At 39.4% G+C, this 12248-nt stretch overlaps 1 protein-coding gene across 2 annotated transcripts in view; it reads left to right on the top strand.

Moving 5' to 3' along the window:
• The window catches only part of Ctnna2 (catenin alpha 2), a 1093074-nt gene that overhangs the window by 991438 nt on the left and 89388 nt on the right, over nucleotides 1–12248 (top strand). For both annotated transcript variants that reach the window (XM_021190430.1, XM_021190425.1), the window contains exons 12-13: nucleotides 588–744; nucleotides 9403–9603. In XM_021190430.1, the coding sequence (XP_021046089.1) occupies nucleotides 588–744; nucleotides 9403–9603 (358 nt within the window). The remainder of the gene's footprint in view (nucleotides 1–587; nucleotides 745–9402; nucleotides 9604–12248) is intronic.

Genomic DNA, 12248 nt, shown 5'->3' with positions numbered 1-12248 from the left:
ACACCCCTCCTCGGGTGGGGAAAGGCGCTGGATGCCGGGGGACAACTCCCAGGCGAACACCCCTCCTCGGGCAGGGACAGGTGCCGGTGCCGGGTCAGCCTGGGGACTCGCACTTCAAGTTTTATCTTTCTCCCGAAGAGATTCCCAGCCACTCAGTGGACTCAGGGTTACAGTGCTAATTGTCCTCATTTCTACTCATATTGACTTCATTCTGTTTGTTTGGGGTTGTGGTTTAAATGTTCCAAATCTATTTACCTTATCTCAATAAGTAAATTATGAGCTTGCACATGCAGAAAGAAGGGGATAGATTTCTCACACATCTGTGCAAAAAAAAAAAAAAAAAATTAGTCTTGTCCAGCAAATACTTTTTGAAACCTGAGGCTAATTACTATCTCTCCAAAAGAAGCAGCAAAACATAATGGTAGCTAATAGCTTCCTTTATCTCTCCTGTCTTTAATTGTGCTGAATTCTGACAAATCATTTATCTGCAGTAACTTCAAAGTCTGGGATTCCAACATGTGCTTTGACCTGCTTCTCTCCATTCCTCCAAATGTGACAGTCCTGCCCCTGTGTTTTCTTCCCAACAGGTCATTAATGCTGCCCTCACACTGGCTGCTAGGCCACAAAGTAAAGTTGCTCAGGACAACATGGATGTCTTCAAAGACCAGTGGGAAAAGCAGGTTCGAGTGCTCACTGAAGCTGTGGATGACATCACCTCTGTGGATGACTTCCTTTCTGTCTCAGGTCAGCATCTACAGGCCCCTTACCAGGGAGCCAGAGGCAGCTAGCAAGATAAGACATATCTCAGCAATGGGATGGCTCTGTGATTCTCTTTGGCCTCTGAGTTTTCAGTCATTCCAGCAAATGTGATTAGAACACCCTCTTGGAAAAAAAAAAATGTTATCTCAAGACACTGGGTGAAAACCTACGTCTTTCTGATGATGAGCTGAGAACATGAACAGATTGCACAAAGAGGCTTAGAGTCCATTTTAAATTTTGTATTTTTTAAAAGAAGGATGGATTTTCAGTTGACTTAAATTACCCAGGGGCTGGGATTGGTTAAATCACTTGACTTATGCCTTAAAATAGATAATCACTTATTTTGGTATGTCTATGTGAAGAAATTCTAGTTGTCTATATGATACAACATGGAATGACCTGGTAAGAGAGTTTTGATGAGGAGTTGACTACATTAGATTGTCCTGTGTGCAAGTCTTTAGGAAACTGTCTTAAATGAATTGGTGTGGGAATGCCTATTGAGGGTTGCATCATTAATCCTGTATTGTATGAGTGAAAAACTGGATCCGAGCAAGCAAGCCCACAGGTGTGCATCCATTTCCCTCTGCCTTTGATTGTTGACTCTGACTAATTGAATGCATTCCTGCCCTGACGACTTCACCATGATAAACTACAACTTGGAGCTATAATCTGAACTAAGTTCTTTTCTTCCCAATGTTGCTTTTGTAAGGCTATCTTACCATAGCAACAGAACTAAAACTGAAATAGGGGTGCTTTCAAGGGAAGGATTGTAGTGAGATAGGTAGAATTATTAGCCTCATAACGAACTCAGTAGAGCATGCATCTTCGGATGCATCCCTCTGAAGTTTCATAAAGAACGAAGGAAAAGAACACAGAGGTACTCACCGCTGCATTTGAAACGTTCTTCTCTTTGAACATTACCAGGCTGGAGGAGGTTAAAGCATGCCAATGACTGTGGAGTCATTCTGAGTTTCAGTGGACTTCATCAGTGCCATGTCAAGATTGAGCTAACTGCCTGCACGTGGGCTTTTGTCCAAAGAGCTTTTTGACCAAACATGTTTAGCCCTAGTTCACCTGGAAGGGTCTCAATGGGAAGGAGGGCATGGGAAACATCACCCTCAATTACAAAGTGGTGAACGATCCAGCACTTAACTGTTTAATTGAACAGGTGTTGGGTCATCCCATAGGTGAGTGGCACAAACAGCCAGCAGCTCACTCAGCACCTGCCACAACCTGACCTGCTCTGCAGGGGTGGGGGAGGGGATAAGGGGATAACTGAGTCCTGAGAGGAGCAATCCTCTCACTGCTGATGAGTCAGGGCAACAGGACCTGTGACTTCAGCTGCGAAGGAGATGATTCTGGCAGAGGATGCTGCATTTGGGTGTTTCTCTCCCCCCCCCCCCCCCCCCCCCCCGCTCCTGCAGACTTTCTGTGAATTCCCACTGCAGGCTGCGTCAAAAGTTTGTCTGAGAGCAATGCAGTCAAATCTATAGATCTAATGGGTAATCAAAAGACCAAGTGTTCAAGGATGGAGAACAAGACAGGGGAGATGGGAGACACAAGCTAGCACATGCTCAGAGTCTATAGATCTCTCCCGTTTTCTTTAGCTTTTACCAAAATTCTATAGAGTATAAATATGCCCGAGTGTTCTCTGAGAAAAGTCAGTCATTGGGGGCATGCACAACTCCAAAAAGATGCCATTAAAGTCCAGACTGCCTTCTTTTCAGAAAACATGCAGCATTCTCATTAAGTCAGGGAGGAATGAAAATGTATTTATTTCTTGTATACTTTCCTGCTTTCTCTAGCTCCTTTCTCCAGCTCTAGAATCTTTATTCAAGTTTCAAATCTCTTACCCTCTTCATAGGCCTGTCCTGTTTTTCATTCCTTGGATGCTTGGCTTTTGATGACATTTGAAAGTAGTTGTCCCTTTTAAATAACTCCTTCTAGGGTTTGAATGATAAAAGAACTCAACATGTTACCAAACCTAAAGCTTTTGCTTGCTGAGGGTTAAGCCTTGACTTTGAAGATGTCACACCCACATGTTTCTCATCTAAGTGAGACATGTTGACAGTTAGAGAGTTGTGTGTTTGGGAAATGAAATGATAGCCAGCCACCAATGAAGGAAGGTACTTTCTACTTATAGGGTTTTTTGTTTTGTTTTGTTTTGTTTTTATTTTTGTTTGTTTGTTTTTCTTTTCTATTTCCAGAATGATGCTCAATAAAAGGCAGAAGGCCTCCCCACCCAGTCTCACTGAGCTCACATATCACAATTCTGACACTCCCCTGAAAAACATTCTGTGCACTGCCTATAGATCAATAGAAAGTATTCATTCACTACCTCACCCAGAAAGGAATCATTTTAGAACTAAAAAGTTCCTCCAACTTATCATTTTCTTCAAATGTATGTCCAAAATTTTCTAGGGGTGAGAGAAGCAGCGGGTGTGGGGGTGCGAGTGGGGGTTGTCTTATCTCAGTCTTTGTGAATAGCACCAAGCTTTCCTTAATTTTCTTCCCGGGAGGCCTGCCTCTTTGCCACCTTTTTTCCTGCCATTCCTTTGTGCATCTCATTATTACCTTGAACAAGAAAAGGCTTTGGCTCCTGCTGATAACACTGTGCGGTCCAATGCTAGTGGTACAAATGCTGCTGCATGCTACGACAGGAAAATGAACAGGCACTGTCAGGAAGCCAGGTTGGCAGAGCCTGCTGGAACATGCCTGTGAAGTAGACAATCAGGCAGCAGGCACCTTTCTGCAGACAGGGCTTGACAAATGCACTGGACTCTCTGTGCATGCTGGTAGGCTGTGAACACAGCCAGATAGTTGGGGAACCTACTTCTCATCTCTTCTCTGTGTTAGAGTCAAACATTTGCATTGGTAAATTGCAGGTCTAGCCCAGGAGATATTTTGGAATTATATTAATGACATTTTGTGAATCAGTTTCTGCCAGGAAATTCTATATGAAGAGCAATATATATACTTGCAAACACAGTGACACTCACCCAAAAACATGCATTTGCACACATGCATTGAACATATACACACTCCCATATATCATACATACCTCCATGCATTACACAAACTCACACATGTACACATACACATACACCCATTTATACATATATCTTCATTTTGAGTGACTATTTTTTTTCTTTTTAATTTCATGATAACTAAATCCATACACCTGGAGATATAATTTGTTCAAACAAAACACAAGTTCCAATAGCAAAGATGCTGGAGATTAACTTCACAAAAGCAAAACGAATGTTCTGTCCTAGTCTAGGCTCATAAAAATGCGAAATGGCAGTATTAGAACATTCCAACCTTTCTCACTGGGCAAAAAGTACCATTTTTAATAGTTCCCTAGAATAAGTGCCTTGGCATTAACTGTGTGACAGTTTAATTCTTAGGTTTGGCTTGAAAAATTGTACAGAGCTAAGATCTGTAAAGAGCTATTAATCCCCTAATGTCTATATGACTTTTATTTTGTTTGCCTTTCCTTTGGCCTCTTCCTAAAAATCAAACCAAACAAACAAACAAGGCTCTAGGATCGAGAATTTTTTTTCTTTGAAAATATTCACTCTGTCACTGGTTTTGAATAAGAACTTCACCATTGTGGTTTATAACAATTTTTTTGTTACCATTGATTTGGCTTTAGTAACAAAATTACATTGTTTCTAAATGATTAAAGGTTGCAAAACTCCAAGAGAGTTTGTTGTACAACTTGTTGCACACTGCAAACACGTGATTTCTGGTGGTCCCAAGCCATGCTCAACAATTAGTGCAGCAGTCATGGCACTGCCGTTTTTTTGTTTTGTTTTGTTTTGTTTTCCTCACTAAGCCACCTGCAGAGGACACATGCCTTTGTAACTCTTACATCCCTGTTCTTTTCTATCCAGAGCACAATCTCTCACCTTCCTTCAGGAGTTGTTTCTCTTCAAAATATTTTAGAATAAAAGTGCCTGAAGGATTGATTCCTTGAATAGACATGTTAATTTACCCACATTCTACACATTAATCTACCCCATAGAGTACCTGCTCTATGCAGAGTCTTAGCAGAAATGGAAATCTGAATTATATATGTCTTCTGACTTTAAAAAATTCACCACTCTCCTTGATGTTTCCAAACACACTGACCTCTGTTGTAAGGATGCAGACAGTAGATAGGGAAGTCACCATAAGGAATTCAAGAATCCAGGAACAAATCAAGTAGTGTCTACAGGGGACAATGCAGCTCCTTTACAAACTCATTGATGTCATGCAAAAAATACAAGTACATTTTAAGGTAGCCTGAATATCACTGGCTTTGGTACACATATGTTACAAACTGGAGTAACTGCTATTAGGAGAGAAATCTGGCTAATTTTTAAATACTGTGAATTTATAACTGGAGGAAGATTGAGAATTGCTGAGCAAACTATTTCAAAAATTTGAAAACCATGAATCCAGGCTGGTGGCACATATCTCTAGATTTAATGCACAGTTTTCAGATGTAGATGTATCTCTGTGAGTTTGAGGCCAGCCTGGTGTACATAGTGAGTTCCAGAACAGCTGGAGCTATATAGAGAGACTGTCTCAAACTAAACAAAAACAAAACATACTTAAAAATCAAGTTACTTAGTAAATGAGAAGTTAGATAGAATGAAGTAATACTTATACCAATATTATTAGCTATATAATAAATGACCTGATTTGGTTGATCAAAAGCATTTTTGGCATAACAAATTTTTTTAACTGAATTTCCCTTCAAGTCATCAAAGCTTTATTTATAACAGCGTCTTCTTTCCACCATTCTTTCTTTATTTAGTTACATTAGTTGCAGGTTCCTAGTTTGAAAAATCATTGAGATTATTGTTTTTAAACCCTTTGATACCAATGTAATTTATTGGGTCATAAATGGACTTTTTAGTTTTTTGTAAAAGTATTAGTTGTAGAGAGTAACAGCCTAATTATCAGCTGTCACTGCTTTGTAATCTGTTGCAAAACACTATCTTTTCCAATTGCACAGAAAAGCAACAGCTACAATGTTCTTACAGTGATGTGTCAGGTCCAGAAGTCTGTAAATATGAATACATGTTTTACACAGAATCCAGTTGCTCCCTTTCAGGGAGTCAGGTCAGTGTGTGATTATCTCAAGGAATCCTTCCTGGCAAAGAAAGAAGTCTACTGGCAGTCAGCTTTCTGTATTTAAAATTCCCTACAAACTTTCTTTTGAGTCAGCCTTTTCCTAAGGTGTGAGTTCACAATAGGAGATCAGGATCACAGGGAGGGATGGTTATGGAGAGTTCCTTAATAAAAATAAAACCTCCCTCCATCAACAGTTTTACAACTTTGGCTGTTTCACTAAGGAAAATATCAGCATCAAAAAAGCTTGCTTTTTCTAAGTTTAAGAAAACTGACTACTAGCCAACCTTTATAGATACCTTTATCATTTCTCCATTCTAACTTATAACTGAAAGTAAAGAACAAAGGAATGTAGAAGACAGAATCTTAGGGTAGGTAGGATGACTTAGCAGGAAATGGCACTTACTGCACGAGCCTGGTGACCTGGGTTCGAGCCCACTTAAAGGTAGAAGGAGAGAACTAAATCCACAGAGCTGTCATCTGACCGCCACACGCATGCTGTGACTTGATTTCTCTCCCAGACACAACAAAAATAATAAACTTAATAAACTAGAAAAGAAACATAATGATTTGAGTGGGGCAATATAAAGTGAGATCAAAATTAATGTTTTGTGAATAGCAGATCATACCTAGAAGTTCCTAAATTAGCCTCCTAAAGGAGCATGCACCTGACTCCACATGCTTGTTTTTATTAAAATTACTTTTTATTAATTTTTGTGCAATATATTTTATGTTACCCTATACCTCCCCAGGTCTCTCATTATCCTCCAACTGAACTTCATGTTTTTCCTCCCTCCCTCACAACCCCCCTGAAACAGAAAAGACAAAAACGGCAAATAAGACAAAGGGTACCTAAAACAAAAATGAAAAAAACAAACAAACAAATGAAAAGCAAACAAAACAAAACAACAACAAAAAAAACAAACGAAAACAAACAGAACCTTCCCTCCTTTACCTATATAAAACATGGAGTCCATTGGGTAGTAGCCAACTGATCTTAGTCATGAGGCCTGCTCTGGAATGTGGTTCATATACCCAGTGACATTTCATTTGAATAAACTGATTTTTCCCTTTTGCCCAAATGTATCAGTTGCAAATAACTTCTTGGTTGCCGGAGAACCTTGGGTTCATTTTCTCCTTTACAGTGTAGGGATCCTGTCTGAGTTGAACTTGGACAGGTCTTACGTGTACTGCTTCCAGGCTCTGTGTTTTCATGTGTGCCTAGTACTTGGTTTAAAGAATGAAAGAAAGACATCTCCACTGGGGCTTGAGATTTGCTTGATACTCACTTCAATTCTCCTCCTCTAGGAACTTGGAAATCAGAAATAGCCATAGAACCTTTGTAGACAGCTAATAATCCAAACTTCCTAGTAGTCATTGTATTTGGTTGCTCTAGTTTTAAAAGGTTAGCAGATTACTTAAGACAATAATGAGCAGGCTAGTTCTGTTGAAAGCATGTGCTCTTATGTGTGTGTGTGTGTGTGTGTGTGTGTGTGTGTGTGTGTCAGGTTGCTCATTAACAACAGCCATCTGTTCCTCAGTCTCCGAGGCTAGGAAGTCCAAGATGAAGGTGCTTGTGAGAGCTGCCCCCTCATAGACAACTGAACTCACTGCATTCCCACGCTGTAAGAGAAGGGCAGTGGGGTCTCTCTGGCATGTCCCTTAGAAGAGAAGAAATTTCCTTACAGGGGCTCAACCCTCAGCACTGAATCACCTTCTCAAGGTTTTACTTCTTAGTGTTGGATCTCAGACTAAGTGATGACTTCATTCAACCTGGGACGTGTGAGCCCAGAATCACAGTTCTTAAGGTGCTAAGGCAGGAAAGTCCCGAGTTCAAGATCTGCCTTGGCCACAGAATAAGGTCAAGACCATCCTGAACAACTAAATAGAACTTCTTCGCGAAATTGAAAACTAAAATCACTAAAAACTAAAAAAATAAAAATAAAAAATAAAAGTAATAAGCATCTGCTGACCAACAGGTAATAACCTAGGTTCAATCATCACTACCAGGAATAAATAAATAAAAATAAAAACTATAGAATATCTTACAATATACATATTTGCTTTCTACTTCTATTTAACTGTTTATGTGTTTAACCTTTCATTTAACTATTTTATCTATCTATCTATCTATCTATCTATCTATCTATCTATCTATCTTCCTATCCATTCATCCATCCATCTACCCATCTATCATCTGTCTGTCTGTCTGTCTGTCTGTCTGTCTGTCTGTCTATTGTGTGGTTATCTTTTTTTGAGTTTGTTGAAAGGAGATTCCTTTCTTACTTTTTCTAGGGTGTAGTTTCCCTTCTTGTGTTGGCACTTTCCATACATTAACCTTTGTAGGGCTGGATTTGTGGAAATATTATTGTGTAAATTTGGTTTTGTTATGGAATATCTTGGTTTCTCCATGTATGGTAATTGAGAGTTTTGCTGGGTATAGTCGTTTGGGTTGGCATTTGTGTTTTCTTAGGGTCTGTAGGGGAATCCCAAGACAGGGAAGAAGGAGTAGGTGGGTTGGTGAACAGGGGGAAGGGGGATGGATTTTGGAGGCAAAACCAGGAAAGGGGATAACATTTGAAATGTAAATAAAGAAAATATCTAATTTAAAAAAAAAAAAAAAAAGAAAAATATGGGAGCTCTGTGCTGAACCTGGGTTCATTCACTTCAAGATCAGCAAGCACTCTTAACTGCTGAGTCATCTCTCCAATCCCTGTCATCACAACTCTGAAAAGACTCAAAAGGCCCCTTAGCTGTAAGTCTCAAAACAAGAGATTACTTTAAAAAAAAAAATAGCTTTCAAATTGTGGTGTTGCCTCCACTATCAGTTAGCATGTCTTTGAAACTCCCTTTCCCAGGTCTCTTCTCAAAGCTGTCTTAGTTTGGTTTTCCATTGTTATGATGCAACACTGAGGTGAGGAGTTCTTTGACTTGCAATTCCCAATTCTAATCCATTCTTATGGGGGAAGTCAGGGCAGATGCTCAAAGTAGGAACCTGGGGGCAGGAACTCAAGCACTGTCCTTGAAACAACTACAAGCTGCATGCTTGCTGACTTACCATGTCTCCTCAATTATAGAATCCAGGACCAATTATATAAACCAGGGGTTGCAGTGCTCAAGGTGGGCTGGGCCCCAACCGTCAACCCATCAACCCTCAGTTCTGGAAATACTCCACACAATATTGCACACAGGCCAATCCAATGGAGTCCATTCCTCCTCCCCTGAGGATCCCTCTACTCACATGTGTTAAATTGACAAAAAAGTTGCCAGCACAGCCACTGAATCAGGCACTCCCAAAGTTTCAAACAAACATCTATGTGATAAGGCCTCTGACTGGTGCTAAGGTTTCACAACTACTATTATAATTGTAAGTGGTGCCACTTAAATACTGGTTCGTGTTATTGGTAATACACTTTGATTTGTAAGGTGAGGACTCATGGGAATTGTTGAAACGGTTTTAGACTGATCACTAGGTTGTTACTAGTACATGGTCATATAAATGTGTATGTGCCCTCTTCACAGAAAACCATATCTTGGAGGATGTGAACAAATGTGTGATTGCCCTGCAAGAGGGAGACGTGGACACACTGGATCGTACAGCTGGGGCCATACGGGGCCGGGCAGCCCGGGTCATTCACATCATCAATGCAGAAATGGAGAACTATGAAGCTGGGGTCTATACGGAGAAAGTGCTGGAAGCCACAAAATTGCTTTCAGAAACAGGTAAATATGAATATTACATCTATTCCAAATATCAGTGCTATGATTGATTTCTATATCTGAACATAGCAGTTTCATTATCTTCTTCCATTCTTGATTCCTCTAATTTGTATGTATTATGGGAGGTGTGGAAAATGCGCATGTTCTTGTTTCTTGAGTTTAGATTTGGATACCAGGAGAAAAACAATTGTATTGCTTTCCATGTATGTGCTTTATTTTGTAATTTTCAAGAGTAATACTGTTTGATTCTCACAAGGGTTGTAGGAACTAGGCAAGGAAATTTTGATTTTTCCAAATTATTGATGAGAGAGTAGATGTGTGAACCTGCTAAGAGACAGGAATGTCAAATCAATGCTATACAAAAGTTTGAATCTGACTGGGGGTTTGTTCAATTGTGATTCTCTATGAATCTTGATGAAACTATGAGCATAGTTTCATCAAGATGAACCCAGAAGAAGATGCTGTGATAACCAGTGAAGACTCTAGAATTTCTAGAAGAATAAATGAGAGATACTCAGAGAAAACTGGCAGCACTGCTGAAAGGGGTTAGCCTTTGACTGTCTACACAGCCTTGAATGTCCTCATTTGACTCATGTTCTGTCCACTGGGGCTCAAGTAAAGTGCCTTGTGCACCTGAGTCCTAGGAAGCTGATGAGGAATGATAGAAAATTAAGAGCATATAAAGCATGAATGAGGCAGTGGGTTAGTTAGTCTTTGTTGAAGGAATATCTCTGTAGGGGGTTATGATCATTCTCTTCATCTTTGATACGCGCACACACACACACACACACACACACACACACATTAAAATAAATTAGAATAAGACATTTTAGTTTGTAATTTAAATATTTTCTAGACCCTTATATAAAAAGAAAGAAACCATCTCACAGTGGTGTGGTTCCCCTCTGATGGCTCCTCAGCTCAATTCTCATGTAAGACTGAAGGTTCTAGGGACACTTCTCACATACAACAAAAGCACTCTTGATGCTGACTCTACATAGAGTATCAAAGAATGGCATGGAGACAGGACTCTGTAGCTCATGACTGGTGAAAACAGTTGTGTCAAATGAAAGATAAGGGATACGTTGCCAATTTATATGTGACTTTGAGCTTGAATAAAAATGACACAGTTGTTATTCCAAAGATATGGCACTTTCCTGATTGTTTCTTTGGCTACTTTAGTAACCTAAGTGGTATCCTGGCATGGGGCACAGGCCTTTAATCCTAGTACTTGAGAGGCAGAAGCAGGTGGATCTCTGATTTTGAGACTAGCCTGGTCTAGATAGCTACTTTCAGGGCATCCAGGGATTCATGAAAAACTCTTGTTATGAAAACAAAACAAAACAAAACACAGGAGTAGTATTCAGTAGGTCAGGTCACAATTTATTTAAAGGCAAGGACAATTAATTGTGGTGAAAAATTAACACTATTCATCCAATTTCTAGAAATGTAAATAACTTTCTGTTATGTTTCTTAAAAATTAGTCAATGATAAAGACTAATATACTACATCCTTTTGTAGTTTGCTGTTTCGAGACACAGTGCTTACTTACTTATTGGGAAACTATTTAAAATTCTTATCCCAGCATTTCCATGCATGGACTAAATGTTTGAAGGATATAGCTAAAAATCCCACTGGCTTTGATATCTTTCCTGTTGCAATTATATAAGTACATAAAAAAGCAATTTAATAAGAAAGTGTATTTAGCTCACAGATTGAGCATACAGTCCATTAGGGTGGAGGACAATCAAGGTGACAAGGACCTGGAGTATGTTTTGTAATTCTATTTCATTTCAGCTTAAATCCCCTTTAATGATTCTTTTTCCTGGTTGTTTTCTGTTTTCACGTCCTAGACAGGCTTCACTGTTTTCATCAGCCGTTTTGGGCATCAGACAGGTGTTTATTCTTCTTAAGCTCTTTCTCTTTAATTTCATACAGCTAGTTTTTGGTCTTTTTCTTTTGAAACACCTTGAAGTCTTTGATGAAGTTCTTCTAAGTCTGTGTCCTAGAATTCATCTCTGTACTTCTCATTGGCAAACATTTCTATGGGGCTAAAGGGTTTTGGAGACAAGATATTGGCTAGATCTTTCATATTGTTGTTATTCTTGTAAAATCTAAGGGATATGTGTGTGTGTGTGTGTGTGTGTGTGTGTGTGTGTGTGTGTGTGTGTGTGAGAGAGAGAGAGAGAGAGAGAGAGAAAGAGAGAGAGAGAGAGAGAAACAGATTTTTCCAAGGTGGATCTTAGAGAAGGATAAGGGTGATCTTGCTGGGTGAAGACACTGGATAGTACACAGAAAGGATCTGTGGGTGGTAGAGTTCAGGAAGGTCCTCGTGGAAGTTGGTCTTTCTTAAAAACAAACAAACAAATAAATGAAAATAAAACAAAAAGGTCTCTGAGAGGTAAATATGGTATGGTAAAAGGCCACCAACAGATTAGGAAAGAATTTTTACCAATCCTAAATCTGATAGGGGACTAATGTCCAATATGTACAAAGAACTCACGAAGCTGAACTTAAGAAATTCAAATAACCCCATTAAAAATGGGGTACATAATGATAATTTGACTTCTTCCTTACCAATTTGTATCCCCTTGATCTCCTTTTGTTGTCGGATTGCTCTGGCTAGGACTTCAAGTACTATATTGAAT

The sequence above is a fragment of the Mus pahari genome, chromosome 2 (genome assembly GCF_900095145.1).
Source record: "Mus pahari chromosome 2, PAHARI_EIJ_v1.1, whole genome shotgun sequence".
Classification (NCBI taxonomy): Eukaryota; Metazoa; Chordata; class Mammalia; order Rodentia; family Muridae; genus Mus; species Mus pahari.
This window is presented reverse-complemented; position numbering and strand designations above follow the sequence as displayed.